The sequence below is a fragment of the Salvelinus namaycush genome, chromosome 39 (assembly GCF_016432855.1).
Source record: "Salvelinus namaycush isolate Seneca chromosome 39, SaNama_1.0, whole genome shotgun sequence".
NCBI lineage: Eukaryota > Metazoa > Chordata > Actinopteri > Salmoniformes > Salmonidae > Salvelinus > Salvelinus namaycush.
In genome coordinates, this window is record NC_052345.1 from 1,405,771 (window position 1) to 1,431,208 (window position 25,438).

The window sequence follows — 25,438 nt, forward strand, 5'->3', positions numbered from 1 at the left end:
CCAATAAAATTTTATTTGATTCCATTTTTTTTTTTTTTATCAAGGGACTTAAATATTTTGTCTTGCCCATTCACCCTCTGCATGGAACCCATATACAATCCATGTCTCAATGGTCTCAAGGCTTAAAACCTGTCTCTTTCCCTTCATTTACACTGATTGAAATTGATTTAACAGGTGACATCAGTAAGGGCTCATAGCTTTCACCTGGATTCACCTGGTCAGTCTATGTCATGGAAAGAGCAGGTGTTCCTAATGTTTTGGATACTCAGTGTATGGTTCCCCTTTCATTTGTGTCTGGTGTTAGCTAGTTAATGGCTAGCTAGGTCTTCAACCAGCATGAAACAAAAAGGGGTTAAGAGTCATTCAAAACTCTGACGCCATTTTCAAGTCCACGCATCCGTCAGTGCTGCTGTGAACCGCATCACAAGAGACATGCCAAACGGGAGATGTATATCATTGATGCAATTTCAGTTGTTTGAGTTGCTTCATGTATCACCAAATTTGCTTTAGAAGATTTTACTGCAACACTGATCACTGCATCCACGTTGCTTTACATAGGCGTTTCAAAGAGATGTCAGTCAAGGCATTTGAAAGAAAATTGCGTTTGAAAAACGTGAAGTTTTTGCTGTGAGCCAATGGGATAACTAAGATGACCAAGGGTTGTTTTCCGCCTAGGCGGGCGGGGCCGTAACGTTCTATTCAATACCGACTGAGCAGTGGTGGGCCGTCAGGGCCTGCAAGGCCTTCTCTGCTGGCCTAAACATCATCAGAATATAATTTTTTTTTAAATATATTTTCCCACAAATATGTATTAAATTATTCCCCAGAGTAAGAGTTATACTCTTCATTTCATAGCTTTCCTCTTGGTTGCACTGCTTCCAGCCCCAGGTTGAGATTTGGAGGGCTGGTCTTTATGTTAGATCTTTTATCCAATCATATTCAGCCATCATGTGTTGCCAGGGGTCTAAAATCTGCCCTCAGGCCTTCAGAATCAACAGTGCGGGCGCTTGTAGCTTATAGTGAATGGAAATGAAAATTTAGTGTCAACCAATCAGCTTTAGAGTTGGCTATTGTATGCCTTCTGGCTGGCTCCAGTGTTACACAGGAGCCAGCTAGCAGGCGTAGTGCGTGCACGTCTTTTGATTGGATTACCAATATTGAGAGGCAGGTCCTATGGAGATCTAGGAAACTGAATTTGATAAACGAATTAATTCGCGTACTACTAAGCTGTTTTTTCAACCCACAATGGCGGAAGGAGGAGAAGATATCGATTTGGTCGAGGATATAATTATAACGCCATTCTCAAGACGAACTTTTCAAGAAAAGTTAGACATTGTAAGGAGAGGTCGCCCGACGCCACAAAGCCTGTCACAGGCGGGAAAGGGGTTCGTTCGCTCGCCACTTTGAAAGTTTCAACTACGAGCGCTGTCAATGGCTCACAGGCTCCTTGGCTCCGAGAAGCACTGCAAACTGTACTGGTGGGAATGCCTATTATTTGCAAGTGATCGATTTGGTGTTTGGAGCCACACTGGCTTTGCAAACTTGAGTTGTCTAACCAAGGCAGCAACGAGACACCAAAGTACGGCTGGGCACTAACAAGCAATGGTGCTTTTGAAAACTTTTGGGGACACCGGAGTGGATCTACAGCTCAAAGAACAAGCGCGCAGGGCAACGGAGCTGCACAATGAAAAGGTGAAGGGAAATATTGAAAAGACTCATTGATTGTGTCATGTTTTTGGGTAAACACTGTTTACCCAAAAATGTCAATTTGTCAATTTCAAGGTGACGTAACGCCTGGTTATACTGCGTTTCTGTCTAAATGTATAGTGTCTAGAGCAGGGGTGTCAAACATACGGCCCGCGGGCCGGAACCGGCCCCCAAGGAGGTTCGATCAGGCCCGCAGGATAATTTGAAAGTGGAAAAAATGCATAAAAGACATGGAATTAATATTTTTAATTCGCTGCAATTCATGGATTATCCGCTAAGGGGCGCACTCTTTCCATCAGAGTAGAAGACAAGCCGCATCACTGAGACAGACTGAAAACAGCAGACGGTATCAATGCGCCATCTGCTGCTTGTTACGACGTTGTTAGGACCACGTCCTATTTATTTACAGAGATGCACGGAAAACCTTCGTGCTTGGTGTGTTTGCAACAAGTTTCGGTATTGAAGGAATATAATATTCGACGCCACTACGAGACTCATCACAGCGAAAAATATGACGGCTTGCAAGGACAACTGAGAAGAGATAAGATTAACGAATTGCTGGCGGGTCTGAGGAAACAGCAGTCAACTTTCATCCAGAGCCGAGAAGTCAGTGAAGCAGCGGTAAAAGCCAGCTACCTAATTGCTAGCGAAATAGCATTAGCATCGAAGCCGTATTCCGACGGTGACTTTGTTAAACGATGCATGATGAAGGCGGCTGAACTTGTATGTCCCGAGAAGCGACAAGCTTTTGCCAGTAAATTGTAAATTGCACATTTGTCTAAGGAAATATGAGGTGTTTCATGAAATGTTTTGTAAAAGGATAGTTCATTAAATTTCAATATTTTCCTAATGTTCTTGTGCTTCTTTACACCAAAACAAAGGAAAGACATGATATTTTGGTTATTTATAGCAGAGTATGGTATAATTTTAATGGTCCGGCCCACTTGACATCTCCCTAGGCCGTATGTGGCCCACGATGCGAAATGAGTTTGACACCCCTGGTCTAGAGCCATGGCATCATAATGAGGTGGATTAATTCGGGTGGGACTGTGTAGTACCTCACTGAAGGCCCAGGCCCCAGGCCCACGGCACGCCACTGCGACTGAGTCTATAGAGTTATATAGAACTGTAGAATTGAAAAGAACTGCAGAATTGAATAGCATTGTAGAATTGAATAGAACAGTAGAATTGATTAGCACTGTATGAATAGAACTGTATAATTGAATAGCAATGTAGAATTGAATAGCACTGTACAATTGAATAGAGTTGAATAGAACAAAAATGATCATATGTACAGTATCCTATAGTTTAATTTAATAAATCTAAACAATAGTTGTGAATGTCATTGTCTAGGTACAGAGATTAATAAAGCTAGCCTACATGACAATTAACAATAGTTGTGAATGGCAATATCTAGGTACAGAGATAAAAGTGTACTGTAGCAATCGTTTGAAGATAAATACAAATGATTGAGCAAGGAAAACAGCAAGCACACACCATAAACCGAAATGAGGGGCTAAAGTGACGCTCTGACTGTCTTTTTAAGAGTGATGGGCACCGATATGGACAATCTAAATTGATATCAGTTGCATTTGTTCGATACGATATCGATATACACATCGGTTTATACAAAACATTGCAACTGTGTGAAGGTTCACCTTTCTATTCACCTCCATGGCTCCCTGGAGGCAAGAGAACTGCTTGCTGATTGGCCTGTTGGGACAAATACACTGCTCAAAAAAATAAAGGGAACACTAAAATAACACATCCTAGATCTGAATGAATGAAATATTCTTATTAAATACTTTTTTCTTTACATAGTTGAATGTGCTGACAACAAAATCACACAAAAATGATCAATGGAAATCAAATTTATCAACCCATGGAGGTCTGGATTTGGAGTCACACTCAAAATTAAAGTGGAAAACCACACTACAGGCTGATCCAACTTTGATGTAATGTCCTTAAAACAAGTAAAAATGAGGCTCAGTAGTGTGTGTGGCCTCCACGTGCCTGTATGACCTCCCTACAATGCCTGGGCATGCTCCTGATGAGGTGGCGGATGGTCTCCTGAGGGATCTCCTCCCAGACCTGGACTAAAGCATCCGCCAACTCCTGGACAGTCTGTGGTGCAACGTGGCGTTGGTGGATGGAGCGAGACATGATGTCCCAGATGTGCTCAATTGGATTCAGGTCTGGGGAACGGGCGGGCCAGTCCATAGCATCAATGCCTTCCTCTTGCAGGAACTGCTGACACACTCCAGCCACATGAGGTCTAGCATTGTCTTGCATTAGGAGGAACCCTGGGCCAACCGCACCAGCATATGGTCTCACAAGGGGTCTGAGGATCTCATCTCGGTACCTAATGGCAGTCAGGCTACCACTGGCGAGCACATGGAGGGCTGTGCGGCCCCCCAAAGAAATGCCACCCCACACCATGACTGACCCACCGCCAAACCGGTCATGCTGGAGGATGTTGCAGGCAGAAGAACATTCTCCACGGCGTCTCCAGACTCTGTCACGTCTGTCACATGTGCTCAGTGTGAACCTGCTTTCATCTGTGAAGAGCACAGGGCGCCAGTGGCGAATTTGCCAATCTTGGTGTTCTCTGGCAAATGCCAAACGTCCTGCACGGTGTTGGGCTGTAAGCACAACCCCCACCTGTGGAGGTCGGGCCCTCATACCACCCTCATGGAGTCTGTTTCTGACCGTTTGAGCAGACACATGCACATTTGTGGCCTGCTGGAGGTCATTTTGCAGGGCTCTGGCAGTGCTCCTCCTTGCACAAAGGCAGAGGTAGCGGTCCTGCTGATTTCACAGAAGTGTGATTGACTTGGAGTTACATTGTGTTGTTTAAGTGTTCCCTTTATTTTTTTGAGCAGTGTATATATGTTCTAGTATATTGTAGTAGTATAGAATAATATAATTTTCAAATGTTTTTGCACTTCAAATATATCTGGGTATTTGTATTTTTATGTATTTTTTGCTAATCTTTATCAAGGGTGCCAATAATAGTGGAGGTTGTATTAAATGTTAGTATGTAGTGATTAAACAGCGAGGCTATCCTTATCCTTTGTAGCTGAGTTGGTAGAGCATGGTACTTGTAGCACCAGGGTAGTGGGTTTGAGTCCTGGGATGCACACATGACTGTCTGCTGAATAGTATATATTGTAATTGTTGATTTTGCATAAATTACTTGGATAGTGAAAGATGAAGCCAATGAATGCACAATGAAAGGTTCTGAACATAAGACAGGAAGTATTACAACTGTGAGTTTTGTACTTATAGTATTGAAAATGTATCACTATTAAACAGCGGACATTTGCACCAAACACTGAGGACAGTGAGCCTGCACATTTCAAAGTTGTTTTGGTATTGGTAGCTTTTACAGTTTTGTCGCTACATGTGCCAGCGGAAAGAGAATAATAATATGTCGGATTTCTAAAGTTGTTCTCGAAATGTCATACAACAGATGTCAACATGATGGCGCTATAATAAAGGAAATTTGAAGCAACTTGTTTTACTGTAGCAAACAGTCTTTAGTTGATAAAGTATCTTGAATGGTCGCTCTCCGTTTGGGTTACTCAAGATTCATGAGAAGAAAGAGTAATGAGAAGAAGCTCAGGTATGAAGGCGAAACTTGATTGATTTGTACAAGTTCAGATATCTCCCTTTCCTGCTTTTCAAGCACATTTGACGTGAAAATCAACGAGACGTGAAGATCAACGTGTGCCAATGCGCAATCGCGGCGCAAGGTTGACGCTCATGAATGCATCAAAGTTGTCCACAGAGTTCCATCAAAGATGGCGTCTCAGCGTCGGCAAATGATGCAAAGCGTAAGACAAAAACGATTTCTCCCTTTTGTAGACGTGCTTATTGTTTTAAAAAAAACTCCAGTCACATTTTGTTGTTTGAATAAAGTAATCTAACTCTCCAAAGGACAATTGAAACAACTACTTCACGGGCCCTGTGCGGGTGTGCTGCAAACAGCAACATCCGCCGCTAGCCTAACGTGGCTAAAAACATTGCTAGCTTAGTCAGCTAGCTACCTAAGTTTGAGTTCTTCACTTGGTAATTTATATGTATTTAGCTAGTTACTATTTAAGTGGCGATTTTCTTAGCCACGGGTCAGTTGAGTTTTATCCAAATAATTGGTTCTATCTACAGTAGCTAGCCAATGGTAGTGAAGAAAGGGATATTTTCTGAACGCACTTAGTTTTCTGCTAATATTACACTGTGAGCCTAAGTTTCTATGTGAATATTGTAGTTTCTGTGGTCGTCAAAGCCTAAACTGAAGCAGGAGTCTGAGGAGACAATTAAGTAGGCCAAGTAGCAGGACAATTTCAATGGTTGTCAGAAAATTCTGAACACTAAAACCATAGAATTCGGCTACGTAAGTACGATCGCTATGACTAACACAATAGCTAATGTCATTCTTCAATCTCCACCCTGGTAGCATCAGAGCTGGACAGATGACCTGCCCCTGTGTCAGATGTGCGGGGTGGGCACGGCCCCCAACTGTACCTACGGACCCGACGGAAAGGACACCCAGAGCCACCCCAACGAGGACGGACACTTCAGGTTCAGGTAACTAAGACACCAGAGCCTGATTCACACTTTAAGGCCAAACCCAGCTGTCCTGGCCTGGTTACATATCCACCATAGCTACGGGAACCATGCTGGAAGGACCATATAACAAAAAACATATTCAAGCCAGCATAGTTTGGCTTGGCAGTCTGAAAATGCTACTGGAGCCATGGATATGTCCCTGTATACCAGCATTGCCCAAACAAGGGGTCGACTTATTTTGAAAATGTGGTTATTAGATAACCCCCCCCATTGCTTGGTTCATAGAAACTCTGTTAGCCACTAGATGCGGTTGTCAGATTACACAAACCCTCAAAGAATTAAAAAAAAACATCACATTTTGATTAATGCCCATATCTATGGGGTGAACTACCACAGTGTGCAATCACAGCAGCTGTGACCTTTTGCCACAAGAAAAGGGCAACCAGTGAAGAACAAACACCATTGTAAATACAAACTATATTCATGTTTATTTATTTTTTTGTAAGTGTAATGTTTAGTGAATTTTGTGTTTATTATCTACTTCACTTGCTTTGGCAATGTAAACAGATGTTTCCCATACCAATAAAGCCCTTGAATTGAACTGTAATAAACAGAGCAGTTGTAATGTTTTTCCTATAATTGTGGCTTTATCTTTTGAACGCTTTATGACCCCATTACTGAAAGATGAGCCTCTCAAACACGTATGTGTCTGCTGTTTCCCTCTACAATGCCCACAAGCCTCAGTAGAACAGATTGGACAAGACCACACACTACATCAGACTAGGGGAGGTGTCTGCTGTTTCCCTCTACAATGCCCACAAGCCTCAGTAGAACAGATTGGACAAGACCACACACTACATCAGACTAGGGGAGGTGTCTGCTGTTTCCCTCTACAATGCCCACAAGCCTCAGTAGAACAGATTGGACAAGACCACACACTACATCAGACTAGGGGAGGTGTCTGCTGTTTCCCTCTACAATGCCCACAAGCCTCATTAGAACAGATTGGACAAGACCACACACTACATCAGACTAGGGGAGGTGTCTGCTGTTTCCCTCTGCAATGCCCACAAGCCTCAGTAGAACAGATTGGACAAGACCACACACTACATCAGACTAGGGGGGGTGTCTGCTGTTTCCCTCTACAATGCCCACAAGCCTCAGTAGAACAGATTGGACAAGACCACACACTATATCAGACTAGGGGAGGTGTCTGCTGTTTCCCTCTACAATGCCCACAAGCCTCAGTAGAACAGATTGGACAAGACCACACACTACATCAGACTAGGGGGGGTGGAACTAGGCCCTATCTTTCTACACAGAAGATCATACAAAATTATTCCCTGATGAGCTTCTGAACTTCCCAATACCTTTCTGATGCATTTCAGTCACCTCAAACTAGGTCCGGGCTTTAGTATCATGGCAAGTAAATAAAACATGAAGCCGATTTAACTTCTTTAGGAAAACAGCCCTTATGTTGGAAACAAACATTATTTTGTCATCCAGAGTCACATGTATTTCTTTTCCAGTCTCTTGCACACAATATTTTACATACAGAAGGTTTTTAAAGGACCAGAGAGTTAATACTGTTTATTTTTTTCATTTTTGCCATGGAAACAATATCGCAATATTGGTATCGTCCCAGCCCTACTTCAAACCATTCTTCCTTCATATTGATATACTGTCAAAAGTACCGTCAGAGTGATTTGTAATAGACTGTCATAGCCCCAATTAAAAAAGTAAACATTGGCCGTTGTTGATTACATCACGTTTTACATGGTGGGGTCGTGGGCCGAAAAAGAGAAAGCCCTGCTGTATTACCCACACCCGTATGTAGCTTCCATACTCACACTTTCCAAGGCTGGTGATCTGTGTAGATTACACAGCCAGTGAGAGTTCTAGGAATGTTGACCAATCAGACAAAGAGTTGTTTTCTGTCCAATCAGAGGTGAGGATGGCTGTTTCCTGTACAGGGTTGGATGGGAGCAGTGTCCAGCTTTGTGTCTCAATGGGTGAGTTTGTTGTTGCATGGCGCGGTGCCCCCGTGGGTGGAGATTTCTCCTTAGTACCAATGGAATCGTCTAAAATAATCACACTCTGCCCACAAGGGGGATCCGGGCCATGCAAAACAAACTTGACCAGTGTCTCGCAACAGACCAATCAAACATAAGAGTTGTTCTTGTTTTGCCCACTCAGACAAAGAGTTGTTTCTTTCTGTCCAATCAGAGGTGAGGAAGGCTGTTTCCTGTATGGAGTGTTTAATGGGTTTGATGGGAGCAGAGTGTCCAGCTTCGTCTCTCAGTGTCTGACAGCAGAACTGCTTCTGGGACAGCTCAAGTCTACACACACTGACACTGATGTCCGCAGAATTCTCTCACAGGTTTGTTTGTGTGTGTGTGTGTGTGTGTGTGTGTGTGAGAGAGAGATATCGACTGTTATGTCTTTGAATCAGCGTGTCTGCCTGCCTGTCTGCTCTAGGTAGTACTCATTCGCAGAAGCATCACATCATAATAAATGCTATTTGAATGTTTATACCATTGGTTCTGTTTTATCCTAAGGCCTTCGACGTTGTAGAGAAGAGTTACTTTGAGACAATCGGTGACGCTCTTGCAGAGAAGGCTACTATTATATCTCAACTACCTGAGGTAAGCATGGCACTCTGTCACTCACACACACACAGTGCAGACTTGAGACTTTTATTATAGCGTGTTAAGTTTCCTTCTACTTCTTAGATTTGGGAACTTTTTGCACCGTTGATTTCCATGGCAACCACAGTTTTAATTCACATTAGAATGTACTCATTGGGAATCAATATAGTCTCATTAGCCATTTAATCGACCTTAACTAACATTCTTAAATCTCTTAATCTCCTCTCTCCTATTACCATCTTCTTCTTTTTTTTGCCCTCCCTCTCCCTGCCTCCCCTACATCTCCCTCCCCCCTCCACCAGGGAGTATCGTTCCACCAGCTCTCCCCCCAGAGTCAGAAGCTTTCTGAGCGGCTGAAGGACCTGGAGCAGGAAGTGTCTGGTGGAGCTACCGCTGTTGTGGCTCTGATACACAACAACAAGCTCTACATCGCCAACGTGGGTACGTACTGTTGTTCAACACACACACACACACACACACACACACACACACACACACACACACACACACACACACACACACACACACACACACACACAAGCACACACACAGGAAGCTCACATGCAGGCACACATGCAGGAGCACAGCCTTGCACTAACAAGACCACAGCCATGTAAACATACAAACACAATTACACCTCCTAGGGCTTTTCATGTCCTCACTGACCTTTTACACCAACATGTTACAATGACATGTACTTCTCTGAATCAGAACACCTGTTAGAAATGATATTCAGAACGTCAACAGGCCTTGTTCCAGCCTTTCTGCCCTGTAACTCTTTTCTTCGTCAACATCTGTCTGTGTGTGTGTGTGTGTGTGTGTGTGTGTGTGTGTGTGTGTGTGTGTGTGTGTGTGTGTCTGTGTGTGACCTCCCGAAGCCAGAGAGAGGAAAAACATTTAAACATATTATTTGAGAAAAATCCAAAAGCCAGACCACTCTGGTAGGAAATTAGAATTGTAGCCGAAAGCCAGAAAGAGATTTCTGAAATGAACACACACATTCCCTGAGGATTTCACCGTGGGTTGATATAACAACCAGACGCATTCTCATAATCATTTCTCATTGGTCCAGTAGGCCTTATACCATCTGTCTGGCTATTCCATCCAGACGTGTGTGTGTGTGTGTGTGTGTGTGTGTGTGTGTGTGTGTGTGTGTGTGTGTGTGTGTGTGTGTGTGTGTGTGTGTGTGTGTGTGTGTGTGTGTGTGTGTGTGTGTGTGTCAGTCATTGGTTCATAGAAAATAAACTCAAGTGGTGATTTAAGTCCTCCATAATTGTAAAGGATCTTTAAAGCTACGATTTGGTCTCAACTATTCCAGACTGGCCATTTGGGGTCCTTTTTTCCCTCCGTGGTTAGCCGCCTCTCTGCCCGTCTCAAATTGGGATTTGGGGGCCAAGTAAAAGACAAAGGAAGAAGGGGGAGGAATGAAGGGAAAAGACCCTTGGGGTTTTCAAGTGTCGGAATAAGGGCAGAAAAGTATTTATTTTATAGGAGTAGAAAAAACAAAAGGTTGTTCATTACGGGGGGGAGTGGTGGAGAGGAGGAAAAGGAGACTTCAGTCTACCTCACCAGCTATGTACAGGTCAGGGTCAAAGTGGAGAGGTGACCTTGGCAATGAAATGGAACCTTTAAGGGAGAAAAGTGTTTCCAGCTGTGGAGTCACCTGACTCATTCCATACTGTGTGTGTGTGTGTGTGTGTGTGTGTGTGTGTGTGTGTGTGTGTGTGTGTCCGTCCTATGAGCTTGTTATGTTTTATTTCTGCTGAGATGTGAAGGGGTGTAGAAGTTGTTGCAATGCCACGGTCAGGAACACAAGACGTAAACAACGTCTCCTCTACAATTATGCTAACCAAGCTAATACCCACCAGCATGGACTGGTTATTTGATTTATTTATGGACAGTATATTTCATTTATTTATGGACAGTATATTTGATTTATTTATGGACAGTATATTTGATTTATTTATGCACAGTTTATTTGATTTATTTATGGACAGGTTATTTGATTTATTTATGGACAGGTTATTTGATTTATTTATGGACAGTATATTTGATTTATTTATGGACAGTATATTTGATTTATTTATGGACAGTATATTTGATTTATTTATGGACAGTATATTTGATTTATTTATGGACAGTTTATTTGATTTATTTATGGACAGTATATTTGATTCTAATCAACTGGTCTTAAAACCAGAAAGACCAATTAATAGACAATTACAACCATTTAATTTGATAATTATTTTTAATAAAATAAAAAAAAGTCATTTAGCAGATACTCTTATCCAGAACGACTTACAGGAGCAATTAGGGGTAAGTTCCTTGCTAAGGGCACATTTGACAGATTTTTCACCTAGTCGGCTCGTGGATTCAAACCAGCATTCTTTCGGTTACTGGTTTATGTGAGAGAGAGAGATTATTTTCCCTTTTGTACTTTAACTATTTGCACATCATTACAACTTTGGAACGTTTGTGTGTGAGATAGAGAATTCCAGCCATTTAATGAATGAAGTAATCAGTGAGGTCTCCATTACAGTGACTGTTTCAGACTGGTTTCAGTCAGGGATCTTAGTGATGAGGATGTCTGGGTCAGCCTTTTAATTGATCAATGTACCAATCAATCAATAAAATGAAATGGTATTATTATACAATACTGGATTATGTTCTGTTTCTGGTCCCGGTACCAACCAAACTCTCTTACTGTATTTCATTCATATGGGTAGTTGTGTTGTGGTCCAGGTACCAACTGGGCCCTGCTGTGTAAGTCCTATAAGAGGAGAAGGATATCTTACCAACAGGTTGTTTTTGTATTGTGGCCTAATGGTTTTGTTGTGGTCCAGGTACCAACCGGGCCCTGCTGTGTAAGTCGACCAGCGACGGTCAGAACCAGGTGATCCAGATTGGACGACCTCACACCACAGAGAACGAGGACGAGCTACAGAGACTGGCTGGGCTGGGTGAGTCACGCACGCACGCACACCAGCCAGCCAGCCAGCCAGCCAGCCAGCCAGCCAGCCTCATACTGCTGAGGCAGCCTTTAAAATGTAATGGGGGTCAATTCATTGGAAAACGCATACCCTGGTTGAAGGTGACCTCTTTTCCTTCCCCCTCCCCTCCCCTCTCTTCTCCTCCCCTTCCTCTCTTACTTTCATCACCGCCACCTATCTCTCCCATCTCTCCTTCATTCGTCCTTTACGTCTGCCCTCCTCTTCCCTTTCTTGCTGTTTCCTTGTTCACTCCCCTTCACCTCTCCTCCTGTCTCCTCTTCTCCACCTCATCCCACTTTACCCCTCATCCTCTCCTCCATCCCCCAGGTCTTGATGTGTCTGGTCTTCGTCAGGCGACTCTGATAGCTGGTCAGAGCAGCACCAGGAGGATTGGAGACTACAGGGTTAAATATAACTACGCAGATATAGATCTGTTGAGGTAGGGGTACACACACACACACACACACACACACACACACACACACACTAGCGCATGTACATCCATTTACACACACACACCCCCACACACACAAAGGCTCAGAAGTCCAATTTCCTGCTGTCCTCTGTAGCCGAGCCAAAAGGATTAATATAAAGCTGGATCTTTGAATAGGATTCAACTTATCCACAGAAAAATGCACTTAATTGAGTTTCCAATTGGATTTCCTCAGTGCTGCATAGCGGTAGGTAGACTGAGTACAAGAGATTTCAAGTGGAAAAACGCTCCACTTTTGTATTCGTATTCATTAAGGATCCCCATTAGTTCTGCCAAGGCAGCAGCTACTCTTCTGGGGTCCAGCAACATTAAGGATCCCCATTAGTTCTGCCAAGGCAGCAGCTACTCTTCTGGGGTCCAGCAACATTAAGGAAGTTATGTACAGTTTAAAATATTACATGACATTACATTTCATTACACTTTTCACAGCACATTAACTGTGTTCCCTCAGGCCACTACTCTGCTATCACATCTCTACAATACAACATCCCTGTGTATGTGTCTGTAGAGTGTGTTTCTTATCACGTGTGTCTGTGCCTGTGCCTGTGTGTGTGTCTCTTCACAGTCCCAGCTGTTCCATAATGTGTATTTTTATCTGGTTTTGAAATCTGATTCTACTGCTTGCATCAGTTACCTGATGTGGAATAGAGTTCCATGTACTCATGACTCTATGTAGAACTGTGCGCCTCCCATAGTCTGTTATTGGGGATCGTGAAGAGACCTCTGGTGGCATGTCCTGTGGGGTATGTATGGGTGTCTGAGCTGTGTGCTAGTAGTTTAAACAGACAGCTCTGTACATTCAGCACGTCAACACTTCTTACAAAAACAAGTAATAATGAAGTCAATCTCTCCTCCACTTTGAGCCATGAGAGATTGACATGCATATCATTAATGTTAGTTCGCTGTGTACTTTTAAGGGCCAGCCGTGCTGCCCTGTTCTGAGACAACTGTAATTTTCCCAGGTCCCTCTTTGTGGCACCTGACAACACTGTTACTGAACAGTAGTCAAGGTGCGACAAAACTAGAGTCTGTAGGACCTGCCTTGTTGATAGTGTTGTTAAGAAGGTAGACCAGCATTTTATTATGGACAGACTTCTCCCCATCTTAGCTACTGTTGTATCAACATGTTTTGACCATGACAGTTTACAATCCAGTGTTACTCCACGCAGTTTAGTCACCTCAACTTTCCACATAATTTATTACATGATTTAGTTGGCTAACTTATTCCTTGCCACCCATTCTGAAACTAACTGCAGCTCTTCATTAAGTGTTGCAGTGATTTCACTCTCTGTAGTAGCTGACGTCAATAGTGTTGAGTCATCCACATACATAGACACATTGGCTTTACTCAAGTCAATAGTGTTGAGTCATCCACATACATAGACACATTGGCTTTACTCAAGGCCAGTGGCATGTTGTTAGTAAAGGTTGAAAAAAGTAAGGGGCCTAGACAGCTGAATTCCTGATTCTACCTGGATTATGTTGGAGAGGCTTCCATTAAAGAACACCCGCTGGGTTCTGTTAGACAGGTAGACAGGGGGTGTAAAGCCATAACACATATGTATTTCCATCAGCAGAATATGATCGATAATGTCAAAAGCCACAAGTCTAACAAAACAGCCCCCACAATCTTTTTATCAATTTCTGTCAGCCAATCATCAGTCATGTGTGTAAGTGCTGTGCTTGTTGAATGTTTTCCCCTATAAGCATGCTGAAAGTCTGTTGTCAATTTGTTTACAGTAAAATAGCATTGTATCTGGTCAAACACCATTTTATTCCAGAAGTTTACTAAGGGTTGGTAACAGGCTGATTGGTGGGCTATTTGAGCCAGTAAAAGGGGCTTTACTATTCTTGGGTAGAGGAATGACTTTAGCTTCCCTCCAGGCCTGAGGGCACACACTTCTAGTAGCCTTAGATTGAAGATGTGGCAAATAGCAGTGGCAATATCATCTGCTATTATCCTCAGTAATTTTCCATCCAAGTTGTCAGACCCCGGTGGCTTGTCATCGTTGATAGACAACAATCCATTTTTCACTTCTTCCACACTCACTTTACGGAATTCAAAATAACGATGCTTGTCTTTCATAATTTGATTAAGTTATACTTGGATGTGTAGTGTCAGCGTTTGTTACTGGCATGTCATACATACGTTTGCTAATCTTGCCAATGAAAAAAATCATTAAAGTTATTGGCAATATCAGTGGGTTTTGTGTTGAAGGAGCCATCTGATTCAATGAATGATGGAGCTGAGTTTGCCTTTTTGCCCAAAATGTAATTTAAGCTCCAAAGCTTTTTACTATCATTCATTATGTCATTTATCTTTGTTTCATAGTATAGTTTCTTTTTATTCAGTTTAGTCACATGATTTCTCAATCTGCACTACGTTTGCCATTCGCTTGTGCAGACAGATTTATTTGACTTTCCTTTTGCCCCTTCCAACTCAACCATACCATTTTTCATTCCTCATCAATCCACAGGGTTTAACCGTTTTTACAGTCATTTTATTAATGGGTGCTGCTTATTAGCAACTGGAATAATTAGTTTCATAAATGTGTCAAGTGCAGCGTCTGGTTGCTCCTCATTACACACCACGGACCAACAAATATTATTTACATCAACAACATTGGAATCACTACAACATGTATTGTATGACCTCTTATACACTATATTAGGCCCAGCCTTTGGAACTTTGGTTTTCCTAGATATGGCTACTATTGTGATCACTACATCCGATGGATTTGGATACCGCTTTAAAGCAAATTTCTGCAGCATTAGTAAAGATGTGATCAATACATGTTGGTGATTTCATTTCTGTGCTGTTTGTAAAAAGCCTGGTAGGTTGACTGATAACCTGAACAAGGTTGCAGGCACTAGTTACAGTTTGAAGCTTTCTCTTGAGTGAGCAGTGTGATCAAAGCCAGTCAAAATATACCTCTCTGTTTATCTCAAACATTAACAAGCATTTCAAACATTATCCAGATACTGACTCTTAGCACTTGGTGGTCTATAGCAGCTTCCCACCAGAATGGGCTTTAGGTGAGGCAGATGAACCTGTAGCCATATTACTTCAACAATATTTAACAGGAGATCCTCTCTAAGTTTTACAGGAAGGTGGTTCTGAATATAAACAGCAACACCTCCACCATTGGCATTTCTGTATTTTCTGTAGATGTTATAACCATGTGTTGCTGCCACTATATCCTCAAAGGTATTATCTAAGTGAGAGTCAGAAATTGTCCGAATATGAATGTCACCTGTTGCTAGCAAATGATTGATTTCATGAATACTGTTTCTTCAGCTACATATGTTAACGTGGGCTATTTTTAGCACTTTCCTGGGAAGCTTAGCAGAAGTAGACATGCTCATGTTCTGTATGTTAGTGCAGGGTGAGCTGCACACAGTGGGCTTCCTACTAGGGCAAACCGCCTCAGTGCTATCACTATAACTCATAGGCACATGATTACTGCAGACAATAGCTGTAGGATCCACTTTAGATTGTATTGTAGGTTGGAAACAACATTTTGCTAGTCTTCCTCTCATCGCTCTCTTTTCTCCTTTCTCTTCTCTTTCACTCGCTCTCACTCTCCTCCTTCCATCTGTCCGTCTTGTTCATTTTCCTCCATGCCCCGCCCACGACCACCAGCGCCGCCAAGAACAAGCCGATCATAGCAGAGCCGGAGATCCAGGCCAGCCAATCGTTAGAGGGCGTGACGGGCTTCCTGTTGCTGATGTCAGAGGGGCTCATCAAAGCCCTGGAGTCCGCCCACGGACCTGAACAGGCCAATCAGGTGGGTGCATTCACTTATCCAATGAACCTCTTAACCAATACATTCACAACAAGCTTCTTTGATAAAGACAGTCCAAGGAGGACCCCGGTCCAAGGAGGACCCCGGTCCAAGGAGGACCCCGGTCCAAGGAGGACCCCGGTCCAAGGAGGACCCCGGTCCAAGGAGGACCCCGGTCCAAGGAGGACCCCGGTCCAAGGAGGACGGTGCTAGTCTTTTCCAATCGTCATAGTTCACCACCACCTCTTACTCTCCTCTTCCCAACTCCAACATCATCTACCCCTCTCTACCTCTCCTCCTTCGCCTCCCTCCCTCCTTCCCTCTCTCTCCCCCCTGATTTCAGTTGATTTCCCCATGAGATGAAACGTTCCCTCTCTCCTCCCCCTCTTCTAGGAGATGGTAGCGATGGTAGCAGCAGAACTAGCCCAACAGGGAACCCTAGAGGCCGTGGCCCAGTCGGTGGTGGAGCGGGTCAAGCGGCTACACCACGATGTCTACGCCAGCGGACGCCAGAGGGCGTCCCACTGCTCCCGCCACGAAGACATGACGCTGCTGATACGCACGCTCAACTACACGCTGGCCGACGGCGCGCTCACACCCACACAGGGTAGGTGGGAGACACCCACACAGGGTAGGTGGAGACACCCACACAGGGTAGGTGGGAGACACCCACACAGGGTAGGTGGGAGACACCCACACAGGGTAGGTGGGAGACACCCACACTGGGTAGGTGGGAGACACCCACACAGGGTAGGTGGGAGACACCCACACAGGGTAGGTGGGAGAGACACCCACACAGGGTAGGTGGGAGAGACACCCACACAGGGTAGGTGGGAGAGACACCCACACAGGGTAGGTGGGGGAGACACCCACACAGGGTAGGTGGGGGAGACACCCACACAGGGTAGGTGGGGGAGACACACCTACAGGGTAGGTGGGGGAGACACCCACACAGGGTAGGTGGGGGAGACACCCACACAGGGTAGGTGGGGGAGACACCCACACAGGGTAGGTGGGGGAGACACCCACACAGGGTAGGTGGGGGAGACACCCACACAGGGTAGGTGGGGGAGACACACCCACACAGGGTAGGTGGGGGAGACACCCACACACAGGGTAGGTGGGGGAGACACCCACACACAGGGTAGGTGGGGGAGACACCCACCTACAGGGTAGGTGGGGGAGACACACCCACACAGGGTAGGTGGGGGAGACACACCCACACAGGGTAGGTGGGGGAGACACACCCACAGGGTAGGTGGGGGAGACACACCCACAGGGTAGGTGGGGGAGACACACCCACACAGGGTAGGTGGGGGAGACACACCCACACTGGGTAGGTGGGGGAGACACACCCCCACACTGGGTAGGTGGGGGAGACACACCCCCACACTGGGTAGGTGGGGAGACACACCCCCACACTGGGTAGGTGGAGGAGACACACACCCACACTGGGTAGGTGGGGGAGACACACACCCACACTGGGTAGGTGGGGGAGACACACATACACAGAGAGCAGAAACACTGACAAGGGACGATGAAATTGTATTTATTTCACCTTTATTTATTTCACTTTTATTTAACCAGGCTAGTCAATTAAGAACAAATTCTTATTTACAATGACGGCCTGTCAAGAGGCAAAAGGCCTCCTGTGGGAACGGGGGATAAAAACTCAGAACAATGTAAACACAGACAGAAGACACTGGCAACAGCACAAATACAACAGCAAACTCTGTCTCTCTGCTGTCTCTCCTCTAGGTGGACGTATCTACAGTGTCAGTGCCCTACTCTGACTACCCCAGCACCACTATATTACTACTATAATAGTGATGAACTCTGTCTCTCCTCTAGGTGGTCGTATCTACCCAGTGTCGGTGCCCTACTCTGACTACCCAGCACCACTATATTACTACTATAATAGTGATGAACTCTGTCTCTCCTCTAGGTGGTCGTATCTACAGTGTCGGTGCCCTACTCTGACTACCCCAGCACCACTATATTACTACTATAATAGTGATGAACTCTGTCTCTCCTCTAGGTGGTCGTATCTACAGTGTCGGTGCCCTACTCTGACTACCCAGCACCACTATATTACTACTATAATAGTGATGAACTCTGTCTCTCCTCTAGGTGGTCGTATCTACAGTGTCGGTGCCCTACTCTGACTACCCAGCACCACTATATTACTACTATAATAGTGATGAACTCTGTCTCTCTGCTGTCTCTCCTCTAGGTGGTCGTATCTACAGTGTCGGTGCCCTACTCTGACTACCCCAGCACCACTATATTACTACTATAATAGTGATGAACTCTGTCTCTCTGCTGTCTCTCCTCTAGGTGGTCGTATCTACAGTGTCGGTGCCCTACTCTGACTACCCCAGCACCACTATATTACTACTATAATAGTGATGAACTCTGTCTCTCTGCTGTCTCTCCTCTAGGTGGTCGTATCTACAGTGTCGGTGCCCTACTCTGACTACCCAGCACCACTATATTACTACTATAATAGTGATGAACTCTGTCTCTCTGCTGTCTCTCCTCTAGGTGGTCGTATCTACAGTGTCGGTGCCCTACTCTGACTACCCAGCACCACTATATTACTACTATAATAGTGATGAACTCTGTCTCTCTGCTGTCTCTCCTCTAGGTGGACGTATCTACAGTGTCGGTGCCCTACTCTGACTACCCAGCACCACTATATTACTACTATAATAGTGATGAACTCTGTCTCTCCTCTAGGTGGACGTATCTACAGTGTCGGTGCCCTACTCTGACTACCCCAGCACCACTATATTACTACTATAATAGTGATGAACTCTGTCTCTCTGCTGTCTCTCCTCTAGGTGGTCGTATCTACAGTGTCGGTGCCCTACTCTGACTACCCCAGCACCACTATATTACTACTATAATAGTGATGAACTCTGTCTCTCCTCTAGGTGGTCGTATCTACAGTGTCAGTGCCCTACTCTGACTACCCCAGCACCACTATATTACTACTATAATAGTGATGAACTCTGTCTCTCTGCTGTCTCTCCTCTAGGTGGTCGTATCTACAGTGTCGGTGCCCTACTCTGACTACCCCAGCACCACTATATTACTACTATAATAGTGATGAACTCTGTCTCTCCTCTAGGTGGTCGTATCTACAGTGTCGGTGCCCTACTCTGACTACCCCAGCACCACTATATTACTACTATAATAGTGATGAACTCTGTCTCTCCTCTAGGTGGTCGTATCTACAGTGTCGGTGCCCTACTCTGACTACCCCAGCACCACTATATTACTACTATAATAGTGATGAACTCTGTCTCTCTGCTGTCTCTCCTCTAGGTGGACGTATCTACAGTGTCGGTGCCCTACTCTGACTACCCAGCACCACTATATTACTACTATAATAGTGATGAACTCTGTCTCTCTGCTGTCTCTCCTCTAGGTGGTCGTATCTACAGTGTCGGTGCCCTACTCTGACTACCCAGCACCACTATATTACTACTATAATAGTGATGAACTCTGTCTCTCTGCTGTCTCTCCTCTAGGTGGACGTATCTACAGTGTCGGTGCCCTACTCTGACTACCCAGCACCACTATATTACTACTATAATAGTGATGAACTCTGTCTCTCTGCTGTCTCTCCTCTAGGTGGACGTATCTACAGTGTCAGTGCCCTACTCTGACTACCCCAGCACCACTATATTACTACTATAATAGTGATGAACTCTGTCTCTCTGCTGTCTCTCCTCTAGGTGGTCGTATCTACAGTGTCAGTGCCCTACTCTGACTACCCCAGCACCACTATATTACTACTATAATAGTGATGAACTCTGTCTCTCCTCTAGGTGGTCGTATCTACAGTGTCGGTGCCCTACTCTGACTACCCAGCACCACTATATTACTACTATAATAGTGATGAACTCTGTCTCTCCTCTAGGTGGTCGTATCTACAGTGTCGGTGCCCTACTCTGACTACCCCAGCACCACTATATTACTACTATAATAGTGATGAACTCTGTCTCTCTGCTGTCTCTCCTCTAGGTGGTCGTATCTACAGTGTCAGTGCCCTACTCTGACTACCCAGCACCACTATATTACTACTATAATAGTGATGAACTCTGTCTCTCTGCTGTCTCTCCTCTAGGTGGTCGTATCTACAGTGTCAGTGCCCTACTCTGACTACCCAGCACCACTATATTACTACTATAATAGTGATGAACTCTGTCTCTCCTCTAGGTGGTCGTATCTACAGTGTCGGTGCCCTACTCTGACTACCCAGCACCACTATATTACTACTATAATAGTGATGAACTCTGTCTCTCCTCTAGGTGGTCGTATCTACAGTGTCGGTGCCCTACTCTGACTACCCCAGCACCACTATATTACTACTATAATAGTGATGAACTCTGTCTCTCTGCTGTCTCTCCTCTAGGTGGATCGTATCTACAGTGTCGGTGCCCTACTCTGACTACCCAGCACCACTATATTACTACTATAATAGTGATGAACTCTGTCTCTCTGCTGTCTCTCCTCTAGGTGGACGTATCTACAGTGTCAGTGCCCTACTCTGACTACCCAGCACCACTATATTACTACTATAATAGTGATGAACTCTGTCTCTCCTCTAGGTGGTCGTATCTACAGTGTCGGTGCCCTACTCTGACTACCCAGCACCACTATATTACTACTATAATAGTGATGAACTCTGTCTCTCTGCTGTCTCTCCTCTAGCTGGTCGTATCTACAGTGTCGGTGCCCTACTCTGACTACCCAGCACCACTATATTACTACTATAATAGTGATGAACTCTGTCTCTCCTCTAGGTGGTCATATCTACAGTGTCAGTGCCCTACTCTGACTACCCAGCACCACTATATTACTACTATAATAGTGATGAACTCTGTCTCTCCTCTAGGTGGTCGTATCTACAGTGTCGGTGCCCTACTCTGACTACCCAGCACCACTATATTACTACTATAATAGTGATGAACTCTGTCTCTCTGCTGTCTCTCCTCTAGGTGGTCGTATCTACAGTGTCAGTGCCCTACTCTGACTACCCCAGCACCACTATATTACTACTATAATAGTGATGAACTCTGTCTCTCCTCTAGGTGGTCGTATCTACAGTGTCGGTGCCCTACTCTGACTACCCCAGCACCACTATATTACTACTATAATAGTGATGAACTCTGTCTCTCCTCTAGGTGGTCGTATCTACAGTGTCGGTGCCCTACTCTGACTACCCAGCACCACTATATTACTACTATAATAGTGATGAACTCTGTCTCTCCTCTAGGTGGTCAGTATCTACAGTGTCGGTGCCCTACTCTGACTACCCCAGCACCACTATATTACTACTATAATAGTGATGAACTCTGTCTCTCTGCTGTCTCTCCTCTAGGTGGTACGTATCTACAGTGTCGGTGCCCTACTCTGACTACCCAGCACCACTATATTACTACTATAATAGTGATGAACTCTGTCTCTCTGCTGTCTCTCCTCTAGGTGGTCGTATCTACAGTGTCGGTGCCCTACTCTGACTACCCAGCACCACTATATTACTACTATAATAGTGATGAACTCTGTCTCTCTGCTGTCTCTCCTCTAGGTGGTCGTATCTACAGTGTCAGTGCCCTACTCTGACTACCCCAGCACCACTATATTACTACTATAATAGTGATGAACTCTGTCTCTCTGCTGTCTCTCCTCTAGGTGGTCGTATCTACAGTGTCGGTGCCCTACTCTGACTACCCAGCACCACTATATTACTACTATAATAGTGATGAACTCTGTCTCTCTGCTGTCTCTCCTCTAGGTGGTCGTATCTACAGTGTCGGTGCCCTACTCTGACTACCCAGCACCACTATATTACTACTATAATAGTGATGAACTCTGTCTCTCTGCTGTCTCTCCTCTAGGTGGTCGTATCTACAGTGTCAGTGCCCTACTCTGACTACCCCAGCACCACTATATTACTACTATAATAGTGATGAACTCTGTCTCTCCTCTAGGTGGTCGTATCTACAGTGTCAGTGCCCTACTCTGACTACCCCAGCACCACTATATTACTACTATAATAGTGATGAACTCTGTCTCTCTGCTGTCTCTCCTCTAGGTGGTACGTATCTACAGTGTCGGTGCCCTACTCTGACTACCCCAGCACCACTATATTACTACTATAATAGTGATGAACTCTGTCTCTCTGCTGTCTCTCCTCTAGGTGGTCGTATCTACAGTGTCGGTGCCCTACTCTGACTACCCAGCACCACTATATTACTACTATAATAGTGATGAACTCTGTCTCTCTGCTGTCTCTCCTCTAGGTGGTCGTATCTACAGTGTCGGTGCCCTACTCTGACTACCCAGCACCACTATATTACTACTATAATAGTGATGAACTCTGTCTCTCCTCTAGGTGGTCGTATCTACAGTGTCGGTGCCCTACTCTGACTACCCAGCACCACTATATTACTACTATAATAGTGATGAACTCTGTCTCTCTGCTGTCTCTCCTCTAGGTGGACGTATCTACAGTGTCGGTGCCCTACTCTGACTACCCCAGCACCACTATATTACTACTATAATAGTGATGAACTCTGTCTCTCCTCTAGGTGGTCGTATCTACAGTGTCAGGTGCCCTACTCTGACTACCCCAGCACCACTATATTACTACTATAATAGTGATGAACTCTGTCTCTCCTCTAGGTGGTCGTATCTACAGTGTCGGTGCCCTACTCTGACTACCCCAGCACCACTATATTACTACTATAATAGTGATGAACTCTGTCTCTCTGCTGTCTCTCCTCTAGGTGGTCGTATCTACAGTGTCGGTGCCCTACTCTGACTACCCCAGCACCACTATATTACTACTATAATAGTGATGAACTCTGTCTCTCTGCTGTCTCTCCTCTAGGTGGTCGTATCTACAGTGTCAGTGCCCTACTCTGACTACCCCAGCACCACTATATTACTACTATAATAGTGATGAACTCTGTCTCTCTGCTGTCTCTCCTCTAGGTGGACGTATCTACAGTGTCGGTGCCCTACTCTGACTACCCCAGCACCACTATATTACTACTATAATAGTGATGAACTCTGTCTCTCTGCTGTCTCTCCTCTAGGTGGTCGTATCTACAGTGTCGGTGCCCTACTCTGACTACCCCAGCACCACTATATTACTACTATAATAGTGATGAACTCTGTCTCTCCTCTAGGTGGTCGTATCTACAGTGTCGGTGCCCTACTCTGACTACCCAGCACCACTATATTACTACTATAATAGTGATGAACTCTGTCTCTCTGCTGTCTCTCCTCTAGGTGGTCGTATCTACAGTGTCGGTGCCCTACTCTGACTACCCAGCACCACTATATTACTACTATAATAGTGATGAACTCTGTCTCTCTGCTGTCTCTCCTCTAGGTGGTCGTATCTACAGTGTCGGTGCCCTACTCTGACTACCCAGCACCACTATATTACTACTATAATAGTGATGAACTCTGTCTCTCTGCTGTCTCTCCTCTAGGTGGTCGTATCTACAGTGTCGGTGCCCTACTCTGACTACCCAGCACCACTATATTACTACTATAATAGTGATGAACTCTGTCTCTCTGCTGTCTCTCCTCTAGGTGGTACGTATCTACAGTGTCGGTGCCCTACTCTGACTACCCAGCACCACTATATTACTACTATAATAGTGATGAACTCTGTCTCTCTGCTGTCTCTCCTCTAGGTGGTCGTATCTACAGTGTCGGTGCCCTACTCTGACTACCCCAGCACCACTATATTACTACTATAATAGTGATGAACTCTGTCTCTCTCCTCTAGGTGGTCGTATCTACAGTGTCGGTGCCCTACTCTGACTACCCCAGCACCACTATATTACTACTATAATAGTGATGAACTCTGTCTCTCCTCTAGGTGGTCGTATCTACAGTGTCGGTGCCCTACTCTGACTACCCCAGCACCACTATATTACTACTATAATAGTGATGAACTCTGTCTCTCTGCTGTCTCTCCTCTAGGTGGTCGTATCTACAGTGTCAGGTGCCCTACTCTGACTACCCAGCACCACTATATTACTACTATAATAGTGATGAACTCTGTCTCTCTGCTGTCTCTCCTCTAGGTGGTCGTATCTACAGTGTCGGTGCCCTACTCTGACTACCCAGCACCACTATATTACTACTATAATAGTGATGAACTCTGTCTCTCTCTCTCTCTAGGTGGTCGTATCTACAGTGTCGGTGCCCTACTCTGACTACCCCAGCACCACTATATTACTACTATAATAGTGATGAACTCTGTCTCTCTGCTGTCTCTCCTCTAGGTGGTCGTATCTACAGTGTCGGTGCCCTACTCTGACTACCCAGCACCACTATATTACTACTATAATAGTGATGAACTCTGTCTCTCTGGTCTCTCCTCTAGGTGGTCGTATCTACAGTGTCGGTGCCCTACTCTGACTACCCAGCACCACTATATTACTACTATAATAGTGATGAACTCTGTCTCTCCTCTAGGTGGTCGTATCTACAGTGTCAGTGCCCTACTCTGACTACCCCAGCACCACTATATTACTACTATAATAGTGATGAACTCTGTCTCTCTGCTGTCTCTCCTCTAGGTGGTCGTATCTACAGTGTCGGTGCCCTACTCTGACTACCCAGCACCACTATATTACTACTATAATAGTGATGAACTCTGTCTCTCTGCTGTCTCTCCTCTAGGTGGTCGTATCTACAGTGTCGGTGCCCTACTCTGACTACCCAGCACCACTATATTACTACTATAATAGTGATGAACTCTGTCTCTCTGCTGTCTCTCCTCTAGGTGGTCGTATCTACAGTGTCAGGTGCCCTACTCTGACTACCCCAGCACCACTATATTACTACTATAATAGTGATGAACTCTGTCTCTCTGCTGTCTCTCCTCTAGGTGGTCGTATCTACAGTGTCGGTGCCCTACTCTGACTACCCCAGCACCACTATATTACTACTATAATAGTGATGAACTCTGTCTCTCTGCTGTCTCTCCTCTAGGTGGTCGTATCTACAGTGTCAGTGCCCTACTCTGACTACCCAGCACCACTATATTACTACTATAATAGTGATGAACTCTGTCTCTCTGCTGTCTCTCCTCTAGCTGGTCGTCCCACTGTCAACGGTCTCCTGGCTTGACTCCACCCCCACTGGGTTTTCACGGTCTCTGACTGACATCCACCCCACTGTCACCGTCTCTGATTGACATCCACCCAC

At 44.9% G+C, this 25,438-nt stretch overlaps 1 protein-coding gene across 1 annotated transcript in view; it reads left to right on the plus strand.

Annotated features, from left to right (window-relative positions):
- The first annotated feature begins 5,297 nt into the window (after window positions 1-5,297).
- LOC120032447 (TGF-beta-activated kinase 1 and MAP3K7-binding protein 1-like) overlaps window positions 5,298-25,438 on the plus strand; it is a 35,874-nt gene continuing 15,733 nt past the window's right edge. The window contains exons 1-9 of the mRNA XM_038978552.1: window positions 5,298-5,543; window positions 6,164-6,294; window positions 8,503-8,656; window positions 8,835-8,921; window positions 9,227-9,365; window positions 11,768-11,884; window positions 12,242-12,353; window positions 16,051-16,195; window positions 16,586-16,799. Coding sequence (XP_038834480.1) covers window positions 5,511-5,543; window positions 6,164-6,294; window positions 8,503-8,656; window positions 8,835-8,921; window positions 9,227-9,365; window positions 11,768-11,884; window positions 12,242-12,353; window positions 16,051-16,195; window positions 16,586-16,799 — 1,132 coding nt within the window. The 5' untranslated portion in view covers window positions 5,298-5,510. The remainder of the gene's footprint in view (window positions 5,544-6,163; window positions 6,295-8,502; window positions 8,657-8,834; window positions 8,922-9,226; window positions 9,366-11,767; window positions 11,885-12,241; window positions 12,354-16,050; window positions 16,196-16,585; window positions 16,800-25,438) is intronic.